This window comes from Zootoca vivipara, chromosome 15 (genome assembly GCF_965207765.1).
Source record: "Zootoca vivipara chromosome 15, rZooViv2.hap1.1, whole genome shotgun sequence".
Taxonomy (NCBI): domain Eukaryota; kingdom Metazoa; phylum Chordata; class Lepidosauria; order Squamata; family Lacertidae; genus Zootoca; species Zootoca vivipara.
The window spans coordinates 39,174,562-39,191,910 of NC_142598.1; the positions used below are offsets into that span (position 1 = coordinate 39,174,562).

Sequence of the window (17,349 nt, forward strand, 5' to 3'; positions counted from 1 at the left end):
CTTAAACTCTTGTATTTTTCGCATAGAGATTTGTTGCTAAGGCATGGTGCAGTCGTTGAGTGAATCTTGCTATTTCTCTGGACATAATCTATATTTCAGACATGTGTCAGTGCATTTTATGAGGCTTGCCCCCTAGAATCCTGGGAATTGTAGTTTGGTGCTGCTGTGGATAATTCTTTAATAGATTCCTAGTCCCAATCTCAGAACTGCATTTCCCAAGGCTCTTTGTGGAGAAAAAATTACTATTGCATGAGGAGTGTGGCTGTGTTGATGGGTGAGTGTCAGTGACCTAGGTTTCACCTCATAGTATTCCTCACATTTCCCTAATTACTCCCTAGCTGTCTCCTGAACCCCTCAATTGCTCCTTCTAATCTCCTTCTCACTCACCTTGTTTCTCCCAAAGTCCCACCTTTTGCACTCTCTCTGCCTCTTCAAACTAGTTCCCTTGTTTTGCTCCCTCCCCATTTCTTCCTGCTCTTATGCTCTTTTGCCTCCCAAATCTTTTTCTTTCTATCACCATTTCTCATGTCTTGCCTCTTCCTTGGCTTTCTTCACTTCATCTTTTCTGTCTGTCCCCCCCCCCTTCAACTCAATCCATTCTGCGCATCCCTTACTTTGTCTCTTTGATAACTTCAGCTTCCCTTTTGTCCTAAAACCAATACCACAAATGCCTTGATATGTTGCTGCTGTTGCTCCTGTAGCTTCCACCAACTTCCCCTCTGCTGGCCTCGTCTTTTAAATACATAGTTTTATCGATTTCCAGTATAGAATAATTACAAAAGAGAGAGATAAAAGGATACAAAAACAAAATCCCAACTTGTCCCCTTCCCTCCTCCAGGACAGATTAATCTAGTTAAATTTTCCAAAGTCTAATCTGTGATTTTGGCAGTTGCCATTCTTCAATATTATCAGTAAAGTATTTTATAAAAGGAGAAGGAGAAAGTGGTCATGGCTGCTGCTCAAGCTGACCCCAGAACCGTGACCTATAGAACACTCCAACACAGATTTTTGTGGGGAACTCAGACCACCCAGTTACCCAGCTTACTAATGGAAAAACACAAGCGAGCACTGGCCTGACTTCAACAATAATGGCCACTTGGCCCTGGAGCTACTATGAGAAAGCCATCGAGCAACACAACCTGAATGACCTCTTAACAATCACAAAGAAACCTACCAAACCACCCAGCCCCAGATTGACACTACACATGATCTAGTCCAAGGTCAACAAGAAGACCAAAATGGCATCAATTAAGGGGAAGACAGAAACCAAAGAGACCACAACTTGCCCAGATAGTGAATACAAAACAATACCAAAACCGGACCCGAAGGAACTTGAATTGAAACTGAAAGAAGCCATCTGATGCTCTCTAATGGACTATGCAAAACCTGAAAGAACCCAATGACTCCCCTGGAGCAGCAGATCAAAGAACTGAACTCCAAGATGGAAATTCTTACAGGTACCATCTTCAAATGCAAGAAGTACAAATAGTCCATGTCTAGAAGTAAAACAAATATAGGAGATAAACTAGCTGCTTTGGAGAACTGCCTCCAGAAGCTTCCCCAGCTTCCCCAAAGAAGTGGGGAAGAGAGACCCAGCAGGCTCTGGAGCAATAGAAAACATGTTTGCTGCATCATCCATATGACAGCCCTTCAGATATTTGAAGATCCTGTCTCCTCTTAATTGTCTCTTCTCCAGACTGAATGTGCACAACCCTTGCTTCTCAGTACTTAGTTTCTAGATCTCTTGTCAGCTTTCCTCCTTGTGCACAATCTCTGCTTGTTTCCTCTTATGTGTCCATGACAGTCATTTGGAAACCTGTTGCTTTATATGGGAAAACAATTCCAGGAAGAAACAGTGTACTGTAATTTGAAGGAACTTCTACATTAGCATGCTTTGAATGCTATGTTGAATGGATTTCTCCAGAGCTCCTCACCAGTCACATTCCTTATTTTGTGTTTTTGGGGCATCTGAACTTTTATCAGCTCTATGCTGATGTTTTCCCCCTGTTAATATGCTTGACAGCCTAGAGATCTAAATCAGAAAGCTTATTTTACTTTAGCAGACTATTTCCCAGAATGGAATTCTGCAATTTGAACTATTTACAATATTAGAGGTTTTCACAAAATGCCTGACCCCATTGCCTGCTCATTTGTAAAAGAAGATGTATACATTTATCTGTGTATACATGACTGGCTCATTAAAGCAAGCTCCAAGGAGGCAATCAATTCACATTGATCGCATTCTCACACTACTGTAACCTTTTTCATAATAAACGATGAGAAAATCTCTCTACTGTTCGGTGGCCCTGGAATAGGTAAGAGTCATGACCACTAGAAATTAGCAACAGACTTCATGCCTTGGTGTTTCCTATAGCCAGCTGTGCTCTAAACTGTGGAGAACTCAAATCCAATGTCCATACCTTATAAATAGTGCAGTTACTAGAAATATGAAAACTCTGTACTTCATGGCAAGGTGTGTGTATGACGTGGGTCGGGGAACAGGAAGAAATATGCTGGAATCAGGGAGGAAAGAAGGAATTTTCTTTTTTTCTTGGTAGAACATTTTCTGGCCAGTTGGCACTGTCAGCATCTATTCTAGAGCATCAAGAACCCATGAGTCTGTGCATCCTTATGCCTGATGCACCTCAGCGTTCCATAAGTCCCACCTGATCCAAGCAAGACAATTCCTTATTGTGAGTCAAGTTAAGAAGTTAAGAACCCAAACCAGGAGACTTTATACCAGCTCGCAACAGGGACTTGTTCTTATGTGATGTCCACCAAACTTAACAAGGCCAATAATATTTCAGAAACCATTGAGAAATAATGTGTGATGATTTCATCCAGCACTTATTCATTAAATACAGTCTACTCTAGGTGCAGACATACTGATCTTATTTATGTGATCTGATTATGGGTGCTGGTGGAGAGAGTTTATTGCCCCACTTCTTAGTTTTCTCATGGATAGCTTGTACCTTGTTAAAAAAAATTAAGATTTTCCAAAAATTTGTCTAGTCACAGGTCTCAGTGGTTTCCAGAGGCACTAATTGAACTAATTTAATTTGATATTGTTCCTCACAATCTTGGTACAGTACTACTTAAGGCTCCCCAGTTTCCCGTTTTTTAAAAGTGCCAGATACTGTATTTCCAATGATAATTTTTCATCAGTAGTCAAATCCACAACAAAAATCTTTGTGCCACATCTTTCTACTACTGCTTCTTCCTACAGGTTGGATGCAGAGGAAACAAGGGAGGAAGTGATTTTTGCTGATTCCACCTTCCGTCTGCAACATTTCCACAAACAGAGGGAGTCCTTCTCATGGAAGGAACATTGTGGTTCTAACCTTTTAGCTTTGGAAGTGACTTCTGTAAGAACACATGTGTCTACACAGTCAGGCATCACATTGAAAATGAATAGCTCAGTCCATACCTTATAAATAGTGCAGTTACTAGAAATATGAAAACTCTGTACTTCATGGCAAGGTGTGTGTATGACGTGGGTCGGGGAACAGGAAGAAATATGCTGGAATCAGGGAGGAAAGAAGGAATTTTCTTTTTTTCTTGGTAGAACATTTTCTGGCCAGTTGGCACTGTCAGCATCTATTCTAGAGCATCAAGAACCCATGAGTCTGTGCATCCTTATGCCTGATGCACCTCAGCGTTCCATAAGTCCCACCTGATCCAAGCAAGACAATTCCTTATTGTGAGTCAAGTTAAGAAGTTAAGAACCCAAACCAGGAGACTTTATACCAGCTCGCAACAGGGACTTGTTCTTATGTGATGTCCACCAAACTTAACAAGGCCAATAATATTTCAGAAACCATTGAGAAATAATGTGTGATGATTTCATCCAGCACTTATTCATTAAATACAGTCTACTCTAGGTGCAGACATACTGATCTTATTTATGTGATCTGATTATGGGTGCTGGTGGAGAGAGTTTATTGCCCCACTTCTTAGTTTTCTCATGGATAGCTTGTACCTTGTTAAAAAAAATTAAGATTTTCCAAAAATTTGTCTAGTCACAGGTCTCAGTGGTTTCCAGAGGCACTAATTGAACTAATTTAATTTGATATTGTTCCTCACAATCTTGGTACAGTACTACTTAAGGCTCCCCAGTTTCCCGTTTTTTAAAAGTGCCAGATACTGTATTTCCAATGATAATTTTTCATCAGTAGTCAAATCCACAACAAAAATCTTTGTGCCACATCTTTCTACTACTGCTTCTTCCTACAGGTTGGATGCAGAGGAAACAAGGGAGGAAGTGATTTTTGCTGATTCCACCTTCCGTCTGCAACATTTCCACAAACAGAGGGAGTCCTTCTCATGGAAGGAACATTGTGGTTCTAACCTTTTAGCTTTGGAAGTGACTTCTGTAAGAACACATGTGTCTACACAGTCAGGCATCACATTGAAAATGAATAGCTCAGTTGGTAGAGTTGGGTCATGGGTTCGAGTTCCACACCGGGCAAAATATTCCTGCATTGCAGGGGATTGGACTAAATGACCTTTGTGGTCCCTTCCACTTGTATGATTCTCTGAGGTGATGTTATGCTCTGAATTTGTGTGTGATGGTGTTACTTATTTTAATTTTTTGAAGTGGGTGCTACCTTTACAACATGAATAGCAGACCTGTATTAAGCAGTTTTGGCTCTGTAGCAAATAGGTTATGTTTTAATTTCATTTACAACAAAAATGCACCATCTACAGGAGCTCTTTTTTGGCACCCACATGAAACTTTTGAGCCATGAGTTTGCCATTCTTCATTTGAGCTGGTAGCTAATTATTTATGAATTAATTGGAATCACAAAGTTTTCTTGGTAGACAGAACTTAATTCAAAGAGCCAAGCTCCCATGATGTGATGAGGGTTGTTTTACTGCCTACACCATTATTTAATCTAGCTGCAGATACCATTTTAGTTTGCTAAACTTTTAGCGTGAGTTGAAGTCCCACCTCCCTATTGATGTTGAATTGTTTTATCCTGCTGTTGGTTATGGCTGATTTTAGTAATCTGAATTACTTTTAAAAAAACTTTCTTTTATGTAGCTTGGAGTTTTCTAAATACAGAAAAGCAGGGTGTTTTTTTCTTAAAAGGGGGCAAAAATCCATACTATTTTTGATCCTGTTATAATGATGTGCATCCTTTCATTTCTTGTTTAATTTTGTCTATAGCATAATATGTATATGTTTTCCAGAATTTGGAAGCTGATTTAACAGAGGCAAGTGGGCAAATGGAAACCTTGCACAGCAAATGCAATGATCTGGCATCTCAGTTGGGTGTTAAGCAGACTGAACTAACTCAAAAAGATTTGGATGTGGCCAGAACTAGGTATGTATACAATGTTTTTATAAAGGGCTTGTTAGCATTCCCATAACGAATATGGGGCAACATCAAATGGTTTGCTTTTTGTAGTATGTTTTGCACATTATGAAAAAGTTTAGAATGTCTACTGTTTACGCGGACTATCTCAATGCCTTTTGACTTCTGTTATGGACATTATTTAAAAATTGCACATCTCTAATTAGCATTGGGTCAAAGAGTTCTCAGTCTCTGCTGCAAGTCACAAAACATCAATATGATTAGTAACATAAGCAATTAATTTGAGAGGCTAAATGCCTGAAACTGACAAAAGTTTGAAGCCTAACTTGCACTTTTTAATTAGAGTTAAGTCTGACAGGTCAGCAGGAGTCTGCTGCTAAAGGTTTAAAATGTTGTGATTTTAGCTTTATCTGAGCGTTTCACATATTAAATTGGATCATGAGGATTAATACTGCATGTATGAAATATGACTGACACGTAAGGCGAGTCTGAACCAAGAAGCACAAGCAGGCAAACTTACGTTTCGGCTAATACGACTGTTGCTATGCGGGAGCTTGGATCAGTGTAAATAGTTGGAATCTTATGCTGTCCCTAAAGAAATATCCAAGCACAATTAACAGCAGTAGAAAAAATGAGGGAACGTATTAATGATGACAGCCACTCAGAACCCCTAGGAACTGTCTCACAATCACCAGTCACAGTGTTGCTGCAGATGATGTCCCCTATTAAGTGCGCATAGATTGCGCAGACAGTGGCCTTGTTCTGGATGTGAGCTGGCAGTCAACAACTAGGCAAATTAGTTTGTGCATGGGCCATACTCCTTTCTACCTCACAGCAGGGGACCAAACCTAAGATAGCTTTGCTGGACACACTTCAGAACCCCTTGAAGCTATCCCACCAATGCAGGAACCTTTTGGGTAGTGCTGGTACGACACATATTGCTGCTGCTCCCTGTTCAAGTTGGCATTATCTGTTCAGGCATAATCCCTGGAAAGAGCTTATGTCGTCTCCAAATACTGATGTTCTGAATGGCCACTGTGCTTATCTAGCATACATTTAGCTTTCCATAGAAATGCCATGATGCCTCTTCCGTTTGCTCCCGCTCTTTACTACAGGTTGCTACAACTCCCATCATCCCTGCACACTGGCTATGGTAGCCGGGGCTGATAGAAGTTGTGGTTAAACAACACCTTGAGAGTCACAGGTTGGCCACCCTTGTTTTGCAGTTTTATTTTCTCCCATGGCCTTTCTGTACCTTTTTTCCTCTGTACATGAATTTAAACATATATGCGCATGCACACAGAAGATAGATTTCAATTATTTGCATACTACCTTTCGTTTCAAATAAATACAAAAGCAGTTTATAGGACAGTAAAAATGACAACGTTTAACAATAACAAGAAGTGTGTCTAGCCCAACCCAGCAGCTGCATGTGGAGGAGCGGAAGCGCGAACCCAGTTCACCAGATTACGAGTCTGCCGCTCTCAACCACTACACCATGCTGGCTCTCACCACACTTTATAAGCCTGTACTTAAACCTCAAACTTTGCTCAGTATCTGGCAGCCGGGGCAGCTCTTTCAGAACAATTTTACATGCATGCAGTGATGAAGTGGGCTCTTGCCTGTGGAAGATTGTGCCACAATAGGTCTTCATTTAATGTGTCACAAACCTCCTCCTTGTTTCTGCGGTAACAGTCTTGTCCTCAGGCCGGCATTGGAATGTTTACCTATTGGGGACATTGTGAGACTCAGAAGCAAAACATGCAAAGGTTTGCACTGTTAACACAACTGCCCCTCTGGAACATTTGCACTTTACATTCTAGGCAGTAATTCTTCTATACAATGTCCATGGCAATAAGTAGCCTTCGAGGAACTTGTGTGGTGGTGACAGAATTGTCTGTCTTTGTGACATTACAGTGCACAAAGTCAAGAAAAAGATAATGCAGTTCCGTATGCAAGTAGGAAGGGGCAAGAAATCTCCTGAGAGTAGTGTTGAAGGTATTAGCATGATACAGTCATACCTTGGGTTGCGAACATGATCTGTGCGGGAGGCATGTTCACAACCCGCAGCATTCGCAACCCGCAACGCCGCGCCTGCGCATGTGCATGATGCGATTTGCCACTTCTGTGCACGAACATGACATTTCATGGTTCTGCGCATGCGCGAGCACTGAAACCCATTCCGGTACTTCTGGGTTCGGCGCAGAGCGCAACCCAAAAGCACACAACCCGCAGCATTCGCAACCCGAGGTATGACTGTATTCATTGTTTACAACCCTATAAGGCTCTTATTCTATACCTACAAACAAACATACAACTATGGTAGTAAAAAAAATCTACAATACTTGTTGTTAGTACAGTCATACCTCGGGTTACAGATGCTTCAAGTTGCATGTTTTCGGGTTGCACACCGAAAGGATTATTCTGAGGATAATTCTGAGGATTCCATGGGCATGATGTATGTTCATAATTGCCACATCTAGCATCTGGATTGGCGGCAGCTGCTTATATTACTTAAACTTTGAAAATTTGCACTTCAGTTTGAAACCACTAAGATTCACAGGACTTAATATTCAATTCAGGTGTGAAAACCAATGTTCCTTTGAACTGGGTGCTTGGAATGGGAGCCTAAATGAAAATCTGACATACTTTCTTTGCAAAGAAGCTGCGAAGGATGCACTGAAGTTCTTTCTGAACCTCCCCTATTGCTTCTCCAATTGTCCTACTTATTTTTTATTTTTATTTCTTGCTGTATATTTTCATTTTTTGTGGTGCATATCTGTTATTGGCTCCCTACAGCTCACAATGGGCAGATTGTAAAATTGGCTTCAGGAATGTATGCTCCTTCCTCTACTGCAAATTAGCACTCCACTTTGAGTGCTGGCATTAGCACTGCCCCAGCATACGGCTAAGTTAACCATGGCTAAATTAACCAGGGTTCACAAAACCACTTGAAACCCCATTTTCAGTCACCCACATGGATTAGACCGTGCACACCACTTGATGACTAAAGCTTAAGACATTAATCTGTGTTCAGTGATCTTTGGCATTATCCCAATATGTTGGGGGGAGCTTCCTCTGCTAAAATTGTGTTGCGGTAGGCTACATCACCAAATGGCTATGCCTACCTTTATTACTTGGCCAGAAAACTAATAGGGGAAGAATGATGTCATTGCTTATAATTACCTCCCCTAGTCTTTTTATTTGCATGATAGGAAGTGGGATAAATGTAAATGTATCCCTTTCTTGTTTGTATTATTTTGGCAAAATTACTACTTTATTCAGCCCATACATGTTCAGAAACCTGCAAAATTGAGCTGTGCACCCAGCAGAATTACAGCTGAAGCAGTGAACCACTTACTAGCAACCCTGTCGCTTATGCTCAGGTCCTTTGTTCTGCTTTGTTGTTTAGACATTTACTTGTAGGGCATTAACCTTGAAATTTGCAGATAAATGCTTGGAATTATGAGCTTTGAGGTCTCTTCCTTTTATAGTCTTCGCGAGGCTCCTTTAAAACTGCTAGGTTTTGAAAAGTATCCTGTGATCAACTGCAGCATCCCTGCTGCTTGGCTGCTCTATCTCTTCTTACAATGTAATGACTGTGCTTTCTATGAAAGTTCGCTCGGCAGGAGAAGGCTTTGACTTCAGCAGCTGTGGGAACGAACAGAGCAGCTGCCTGACCTAAAGCTCTTTCATACACACACACACACACATACACACCATAGAAAATCCTCACTTCGTCCACCAGTCTGGTGCCCTCCATGGCAAATTTCAGAAGTGGGGAGAAAGGGCAATAATTCCATTTTTGGTATCTGATCTTACTGGCATTGGTATCTGCATCAGGGAACTGTTAATTTAATTAAAGTGCATTGTTGTAGCACCTGAGAGCAGATACTTGCTTCAGAAAGAGCAAATTAGAATACATGGGTTTTTTTGTGTGAGAAATGATAATAATCATTTTAAACAGGGAGATCCTTGAAGTAACTCCACGAAGTTAAATTAGGAGAGTTGATATTGAAAACTTGAGATCAGCATAGAGTCCAGTGGGTTTCATCATCCTTAAATCAATACCTAACGTTAATCTAGCCTCCATTCTATTACTTGCATTTCTTTAGGAGACCCCCAAGGAGATCATAAGCAATACAAAATGGAAACATTCAGAAGTGCAGGGCAGACCACATTTTACCAGTGCCAAGAATCTCAGCACATGATATACTTGTAATTGGTGATTCGAGCGAGCGACCCCTCACTGTTGGGGAAGTTATAACTGGCATAACACATCCAGTTTGTGCACAAGATAGTTTCACAGTGCAAGTTGGGCTATGAATATAATCCAGAGCGGACTGCACATAGGCAGAGTTTTGCTGTGTTGCTTTCATATCCGCTAGCACCATGGAACTTCCCAGCTGAGTGAAGCACCCCAAAGTTTAAATATAAGTTTGAAGAATTAGTTATTTAAAAGAAAGACTATTGTGGCACTTTAAATACTATACTAACAGATAATTGTGGCATATGTTTTCATAGCACAAAGTACTCTTTTCTGGTATTTATAGACCTTCCTATTTGTAGGTTTACTAGGAGAGCCTACAATAAAGTTTAATTAAAAATTCATCCAGTAAAATTGAACAGATTAAAAATGTGTTGTAAAGATAAATTGCCTAAAAAACTAGTAGTCAGTTAAAAGGCATTGAAAAATAAAAAAAGACCTTTGCCTGTTCCTGAAATGATATCTTGAAGTTAGCCTCCCTGGGAAAGCAGTTCCACAGCAGGTATGAAAAGAGCCATTCCAAATAGCCAACATAGAATTGCCACAGGCAGTTTCTCTTGTATTTCATGGAAATGCAGTCCTATTTTTGCAAGGTACTCAAGAGGGTCGTGGTTGTGCAGCTTCAGATGTCCTTGGACGAAGAAACAGGTTATCTTCACCCATTTCAGCTTGGCTTTGGTTTTTGTACCAAGACAGCTTTGGTTAATCTGGTTGATCACCTGCTTTGTGAGAGAGATGGGGGAGTTCAAGTATGTTGGCCTTGCGGCTTTTGATACAATCACCCCACCTTCCCCCACCCAATGGTGGGGGTCACAGGGTTAAGGTGTTTTTGCTGCTACTTACAGGGCCACTTCCAGAGAATAGCATTGGATGACTTCTGCTTGGACCTCGTGGCAATTATGCTGTGGGGTCCCACAGGGTTCCTCCTTGTCCCCAGTACTATGTAACATCTAGATATAGAGCTGGGTGAGGGAGACTGAGAGTCTGCACCATCAATACACTGATTGCTCCCAATTCTGTATCTACATACCACCCAAACCTGGTACTTGAAGGCATTGAAGGCATTGATGAGCTGGAAGAGGGCCAAAAAACTGAAACTGCATCCCAACAAAATGGCGGCACTGTTGGTGGGCAGTTTCTCATGTCTGAGAATTGGATGTTTGGGCTTTTCTTGAGGGAGTTGCAAAGGAGCAAGTGTGTAGTTCAAGAATGCTCCTACACCCAATAACTTCACTAGAGACCCAGGTTTGTTTAGCAGCTGTGGTCATTCTTGTATTGAGATTCCCTGGTGGCAGTTTTGCTTGCTCTAAGATCTCCCATTTGGATTACTGTACTGCACTCCATACGTGTTACTCTTGAAGGCAGTCTAGAAACTGTAGCTAGTGCATAGCATTGCCACACAAGTTTTAACAGTTGCACTACCGGTAGTAGGGAGTCATAATTTCCACTGGCTGCCTTTATGCTACTGAGTGTCTAGCATATGTTTCCATTCTTCCAGTAGTAAAAGGCATTATTTTGCCAACTATCAGTTAGCATATTAATTCTCTTGAGTCTTCTGTTTGTTCTGTTACATAATTCATGTCCCTGTCATCTGAATTTCTTTCCTCCTTTGGGTTTAGATGGACGCATAACAATATTTCTGTCTGTTTCTGTAAACAGCATACCTTTTTAATGGCATTAAGTACCTGATTCATACGGTAAATCTACACAAAATGTTGTTTCTCTGTAATAAAGAGAAGCTAAGATTTTAAAGTTTTAAAATCTTAAGATCCTAAATAGATACAAAGAATACTGAAAATAAAAAGCAAGATCAAAATATATAAATCCAACTGAACCACTGTTTTTAGCTGTGCTTTTAATGATCACATATCTGCGCGCATAGGAAATTCTGAATTGCTAAACTTTTGCTATATAATAGAATGGAAAATCAGAAATTCAAAAGCTAAGTATTATTTGAGTGGTATTCAACAAAGTTTTACACAGAGTAGACCTATTAATAAATATTATTTGGTCTAGCATAGTCATGTTTATTGATTTCAGACAAGTAGAAATGTTTGCGCTGGCAGAGTGATCTGCTTAGCACTACGTTGAATTCTACCCCGTCTTTGGCCTGATATAAGGTGGGTCTTTCAAATTCCTTAAACATCACAAGAAGTTTCACAACACCTCTTTGGACTACCGTAGTTCTTACTTTCTCCTGTTATGTGTTCTGTTACATACACTCCTTAGTAGGACATTTTCACTGCAAGCATATTTTAACAGGAATCAAAAAAAGTATGAATAAAAGCAGTGAAAGTCCTCTGCATGTATCCCTTCTTATGTTTTTGCTTTAAAAAGTATATTGAATAATGAAAAGAGAACTGCAAGTGTTTCTGTGAGAACTTGTTGAAGACTATTTATTTTACCATTCATATTGTTGAAATGAATTTAAATGAAAACTGACATAAAAGTTTATATTGCTTTTTTAATAGTTTATCACTCTTTCTTATCACTCTTTCAATGAATCTGAAACCATAAATGAGAGTGGAAGATTTTCACATAACTAACATAACAGCTAACATAACTGTTTAATTGAGATGATTGCAATATTTCTTTTGCTCAAGTTTCTTGTTTCTTGCTTGCTTTGCACAGGAAGGAGTTGCAGGAGCTGCAGAATCTCTACAAACAAAACACTGAACATGCAGCACAGCAGGCAGAGCTGATCCAGCAGCTTCAGGCTCTCAATATGGATACACAGAAAGTACTGAAAACTCAGGAAGATGCTCACACAGCTGAAACAATATCATATCAAAAAGTATGTAGGCACTCCAAAAGTGTGTTTCCTTCTTTACAAGGGCAAAGCTTTGCAAAAGTGTCACCTTCACTATAAGTGCAAAATGTGGTTGGACTTGTGTGAGTAGTCATTGAAGGCCAGTGGCAAATAGCTTGTTACATCATTGCCCTTGGCCTCATCACTACCGCACTGTTATTGACATCATTCTCTTTGCAGCTGAGGAAGGGAGGACGTATAATTCGACACGTCTGTTTCCAGACGGTGAAAATATAGCACAATCAGGGTGCACCAGTTTACTGTGTTTCTTTTTCTTATTTTATCTGTTTAATTAACAAAATGTATATACCACTTACACTATGGAATCATAGAGTTGAGAGGGACCTAAGGGTCATCTAGTCCAACCCCCTGCAATGCAGGAATCTCAGCTAAAGCTTCCATGACAGATGGCCATCCAACCTCTGCTTAAAAACCTCCAAGGGAGGAGAGTCTACCACCTCTTGTGGGAGTCTGTTCCACTGCTGTACAGCTCTTAATCTCAGAAAGTCCCCCCCCCCCCAAATATTTAGTTGGAATATCCTTTTTTGTAACTTGAAGCCATTGGTTTGAATCCTACCCTCCAGAGGAGGAGAAAACAATCTTGCTTCCTCCTCCATGTGACAGCCCTTAAGGTATTTGAAGATGGCTATCATATCTCCTCCCAGTCTCCTCTTTTCCAGGCTAAACATACCCAGCTCCTTCAAACACTCCTCCTAAGGCTTAGTTTCCAGACCCTTCATCATCTTGGTTGCCCTCCTTTGCACACGTTCCAGCTTGTCAACATCCTTCTTAAATTGTGGTGCCCAGAATTGGACACAGTATTCTAGGTGTGGTCTGATCAAGGTAGAACAGAGATTTATAAAAGACAATCTAAAATATTCATTAACGAAACAAATAAAATGAACATGTAGAACAACTTACATTAAAAAGAATTTTCAAAGCAGTTATACTTAATAAAATTGTATGTTTAAAATTGCACACCAAAATTACATGTGTGTGTGGGCGGGGAGGTTTTTGTAGACGTTGAAAACAATATTGTTGAGGGCACATGGTTAATATTAATGGAAAGGGAGTTCCAAGGATTGGGTGCTACCAAGGTTCAGTTTCCTGCAGAATGAACACTGTGGCACTTCATCACATAAAAGAAACAGTGTAAAACTGATTAAAATTAAAATTAGGAACAGAGACAGCAGGTTAGAAGCCAATGAAGTTTTACAAAAACCTAAATATGTCAGCAGCCTAAAAGGTAAAATACCTGTCAAAATCAGCAGTCGTCATATGCAAGGTTATAATCATGCCTCCCCAATGGTATTACTTCTTTTGATCTGGATGCTGTACTTTTGATCTGGATGCTGTTGATGCAGCATAGAATTGCATTAGCTTTTTTTCTTTTGCTGGTGCATCAACACTGTTAATATTGTGGTCTACTAAGACCCCTAGATCCTTTTCACATGTACTGCCTCCAAGCCAGGTGTCCTCCAGCCTTTATTTTGCAACTGATTATTTCTGCCTAACTGTCTGCATTTACAGTTGTCCTTGTTGAAATGACTGCCATCAGCAGCCGTTAACAGCCATCTACAGGTTTACCACTCCCATCAGCCCATCACCCATTCCCACCCACCCCCTCCACCCTCTGTATATATATATATATATATATATATATATATATATATATATATATATATAGGGTCTGACACTTCTGTTTCTAGTGTATCTGAAGAAGTGTGCATGCACGCGAAAGCTCATACCAAAATATAAACTTAGTTGGTCTTTAAGGTGCTACTGAAGGAATTTTTTTATTTTGCTTCGACCCAGACCAACACGGCTACCTACCTGTATCTTGAATCCTGATTGTATCTTCCGTGGTATTACCTATCCCTCCCAGTTTAGTGTTAAAAATAAAATAAAAAATGACCAGCATCTGCTCTATTCATTCATCCAAGTAATTTATAAAGATGTTGAACAACACTGGGCCAAGGCCAAAACCCTGTGGTACTTCTTACTTTTTTCCAGGATGACGAGGAACCATTGGTGAGCACTCTTTAGGTTTGATCAGTCACCAGCTACAAATCCACCTAATAGTAATATCATCTAGCCCATATTTTACCACCATCTCTGCAAGACTATTATGGGGGACTTTGTTGAAAGCCTTACTGAAATCAAGATACGTTACAACCACTGCATTCCCCTGTCAGCCAAGCTGGTAACTCTATGAAAAAAATAAGATTTGTCTGACATGACCTGTTTTTGAGAAACTCTTGCAGGCTCTTAGTTATCACAACATCCTTATCTAAGTGCTTACAGACCGACTGTTTAATTATCTATTTCATTTCTTATAAAATCTGTTCTCTTGATCCACTTGGAAAGTCAAGCCTGTTTTTGTTCTCCCTCTTTCTCTAGGCTTCAGACAAACAAGTGTGATGACTTTTCAAGCTAATGATGTGACCATGGATTTATATTTGGAGAGCTGGTCAAGTTCATTTCGGGTTTATCAAGCTCATTTGAGCAAGCTTTGTAAAACAACACTTGATTGAGTACACCGAAGACACTTTGTTTATCCGTGTTGCTGGTCCCAATTTCTGTAGATAGAGGAAACACAGATGTGGTCTAGGATTTAAAATTAGTTTCCTGTTTGGAAGCAAACAATGTTACTTTTGGACCATTGAGAAAGCTTACCTTTATGAGATTTTCAATCAGACCAATTAATAAATAGCTAGGCAGCCAAGACCTCGCTGAAGGGAAGTGCTGCATTTTGAAACAAAACTGTAAATTTCAGAGTGTGCTGATAAGGTAGTCTGGAGACCGAGAAACTCTTGTTGTCTTATTATCCTTAGTATTGATTTAAGACTCACCACCTTGAGTCTTAGGTGAGGATAAATCTATTGAGTCTCATTAAAACCAGCATGCTACTGGAGCACTTGGTGTGTCTGGGACCAGTAAAATAGTTGGTATACATTTTTAGAAAATATTTCCTTTTCTTGAGAAGAAGAGCTATAAATACAGTATAAAATAGATGTCAATGAGTTTCCATAAACCCACTAACCTAAAATATTTGAACTGAGGGGAAGTAGTGTTGTGTAGCCCATCTTGATATTAGTGTGGAACTGAATGCCTACATCCAGTTTTTCCAACTTGGGATCATTGGTTAGACTGTGTTCCACAAAAACGCCTGAGATTCTGGAGATGTTTTCCATTGTAGTTATGTCCGCCCCCGCCACTTAATGTATCCAAATGGTCCAGAGAGTGGTAGGGGATGTGTTATCCCATGTTGATGGCCTTTCAGCCGATTCCCTGGTGGCCCACTGGAATGTGGAGTTAACCAGAGCTATTGACTGTTTGGCTCCGAAGCACCCTCTCCGATTGGATGGAGCCCGGACAGCCCCATGGGTTTCCACGAATCTGAGGGCATAGTTGCCAAGTTCTCCCTTTTTTAAAGGGAAATTCCCTTATGCTGAATAGGCTTCCTCGTGAGAAAAGGGAAAACTTGGCAGCTATGATCTGAGGGCAATGAAACAATCGTTGAGATGGCTAGAGCGCTGGTGGCCGATAACTCATTCTGAATCTGATCGGACACGAGTTAGAACTCAATGTCAAGCCTACCAAGTGGCGATAGCGACGGCGAAGAAGACCTTCTTCACTGCTTCTATTGCATCTGCGGAAAACAGCAGCAGGAGACTCTTTCAGGTGGTTCGTAATTTAGCAGAACCACCTGCTCCATCGGGGCCCAGTACAGGCTACATGATCTCCTGCAATCATTTTGCAAAGTTTTTTGCAGATAAAGTCGCTCAGATTCGGGAAGAGATAGACTCCGTGGAAGCAGGGCTAGGGCGGGAGAGTGCTAGAGTCCTGTCTAGTCAAGTTGCGTGAGATCAATTCCAATCCGCTACCTCTGAGGATGTGGACAGGCTGCTTGGACGAGTGAAACCAACCACCTGTCTCCTTGATCCTTGCCCATCCTGGCTTATAAAAGCTAGCCGGGAAGGGCTGGGCGATGGGCTCTGCAGGGTGGTGAATGCTTCTCTCTGTGTTTTGTTCAGAAGCAGGGAAGGTCTTCACCCTTGGTGTCTCTAGGTCAGGCTGGGAATGCCTCCCATCTGAGTCCTGGGGATCTGCCAGTTAGGGTAGACGATACAAAGGAAGATGGATTGATCATTTGACATGTATTTGAGTCTGTGTATATCACATGAGATTGCCAATCATTTGCCTTCGCTCCTGAAGCTGCAATCCCATACACATGCAACTGGGATTATGTGCCATTGAACTCTTTGGGACTTACATCCGAGTAGGCATATATGTAGAATGGTGCAGCAAGTTTGTTGTAGCAGCTTTATTTCAATTTATATCCTATCTTCTTTTGTTCAAGGCAGCTTGCAGTAGCTTTTAAGCCACGGGATCAACTGTGACCTAATAAACTTGGTCTGTCTATGCAAATTCCATTATTTCCTAAATGATATGCCAGTGAGTCACATGACCTGAGGTTCTGGGCATATGGGCTATCTGACCAGTAATAGAGGTCATTGATCTTGCTATAAGGGACAATATATCATAGGACGTACATGCTGATAGGCTCAATGCCATTTGGAAACGTAGAAGACTTTTCCTCTGTGAATTTGCCTATAGAGTGGCTGACAAGTCCTTATCTAGTTCTTCCAGCCAGCACACGAATGCAAGGGAGACAGTTGTCTTGGAATACTGCACTTTTGATTTGTTAGGGGAATATAAAGTCTGTTATCTGGTTTCAGCCATTTGGAGGATGAAAACTTGTTGGGCCCTTTGCAAATGTAGACATTTGCATTGCTGGATGGCGGCAGGTTTTGTTTGTTCTCTTAATATTTTTATCCAGACAAGTTAGATGGCTTAGACTCGAAACCTGATCATCTTAGTTGCTATGTATATAACAGTATACATGTGGTGCAGGAAAAAACTTGGAAATGGTATTCTGTTATACTTCAATT

General features: G+C 40.6%; 1 protein-coding gene across 2 annotated transcripts in view; it reads left to right on the top strand.

Moving 5' to 3' along the window:
- Positions 1–17,349, top strand: part of CNTLN (centlein) — a 174,297-nt gene that overhangs the window by 37,775 nt on the left and 119,173 nt on the right. For both annotated transcript variants that reach the window (XM_035140509.3, XM_035140510.3), the window contains exons 6-7: positions 5,194–5,327; positions 12,217–12,379. In XM_035140509.3, the coding sequence (XP_034996400.3) occupies positions 5,194–5,327; positions 12,217–12,379 (297 nt within the window). The remainder of the gene's footprint in view (positions 1–5,193; positions 5,328–12,216; positions 12,380–17,349) is intronic.